Here is a 1,299-nt window from a genome sequence, read left to right as displayed (position 1 = left end):
ACACACACACACACATGAGTGTAGACAGTAATGACAAATCATTTACCTGTAAGAGCGGATAGACTTAAAGTTTTCCTCGTCGTCAAAGTGCATGTTGCCAGCGTTCCACGAGTGAGCGATTTCGCCCCCATTGCCATCGAAGTCATGCTCGCAGTTCTGGTGGGAGCCTGGACGGAAAGATGATTGAATGAATGAATTAATGAATAAGTGAATGAATGAAAGAAAGAATTAAGTAATTAATTAAAGAATAAACGATTGAATGAATGGCTGAAAGACTGAATGACTTAACGAATGAATGAATGAATGAATGGATGAATGAATGAATGAATGAATGAATGAAGGAATGAATGAATGTCCAGAGAGATGTACGGATGAAGGAATGCACACCTATAGCTCAATCATTCAGCGATGTATCAATCATACAATCAATCATCAGCCACTCCGACATCCATCGCCTGCCCACTCCTTCAACATCTCAACCCCAGACGAATCAAGCACTTCCAACTAAAGAAAAGTCCCTATTGTAAGGAACCAATAATATAGGACTATCAAAAATACACACTTAACCACAAACACACGCGCAGACACACATAAAGACGAACACACACACACGCACACACACACACAAACACACACATACACACACACATACAAACACATACACACATACACACACATATACACATACACACATACACACACAAAAACACACATATACACACATACGCACACACACACATACGCACACACACACAAATACACACAAAAAACACACATATACACACACAAAAATACACACACATACATACAAACACACACACACACACACACACACACACACACACACACAAACCGACGCTCAACGGCACCAGAGTATGAACGAGTGAAATACGAGTAATCTAGGTGGTAAAGTACCAAGTACTCACTCACCATCACGGCTACTCTCCTACCATTACGCACGTACATGCACGTGTTGCCCCTCCTCCCTCCCCCCCCTGTTTTTTTTTACTCCCCCCCTCCCCCTGTTTTTTTGACTCCCTCCTCTCTCCATGTTAACATGAATATATATTTTTTCCCTAACTTTGCGTCTTACAAAAGGTTCAGTTACACCAGGGCTTGTTAACTTTTTATATCCAGCGTCCACATTTGCCACGCACAATAGACAGACAGACAGACAGACAGACAGACAGACAGACAGACAGACAGACAGATAGACTGACAGACAGACAGACATACAGACAGACTGGTAAATAGACAGACAGACAGACAGACAGACAGACAGACAGACAGACAGACAGA

General features: G+C 42.1%; 1 protein-coding gene across 1 annotated transcript in view; it reads right to left on the bottom strand.

Moving 5' to 3' along the window:
- LOC101851257 overlaps positions 1 to 1,299 on the bottom strand; it is a gene marked incomplete at both ends in the record, with an annotated part of 20,728 nt that overhangs the window by 2,504 nt on the left and 16,925 nt on the right. Inside the window, 1 exon segment of the mRNA XM_035968916.1 lies at positions 47 to 167. Within this exon segment, the coding sequence (XP_035824809.1) occupies positions 47 to 167 (121 nt within the window).

Source organism: Aplysia californica, unplaced genomic scaffold (assembly GCF_000002075.1).
Source record: "Aplysia californica isolate F4 #8 unplaced genomic scaffold, AplCal3.0 scaffold00096, whole genome shotgun sequence".
Classification (NCBI taxonomy): Eukaryota; Metazoa; Mollusca; class Gastropoda; order Aplysiida; family Aplysiidae; genus Aplysia; species Aplysia californica.
Note: the sequence above shows the minus strand (reverse complement) of the source record. Positions and strands in the feature narration are given on the sequence as shown.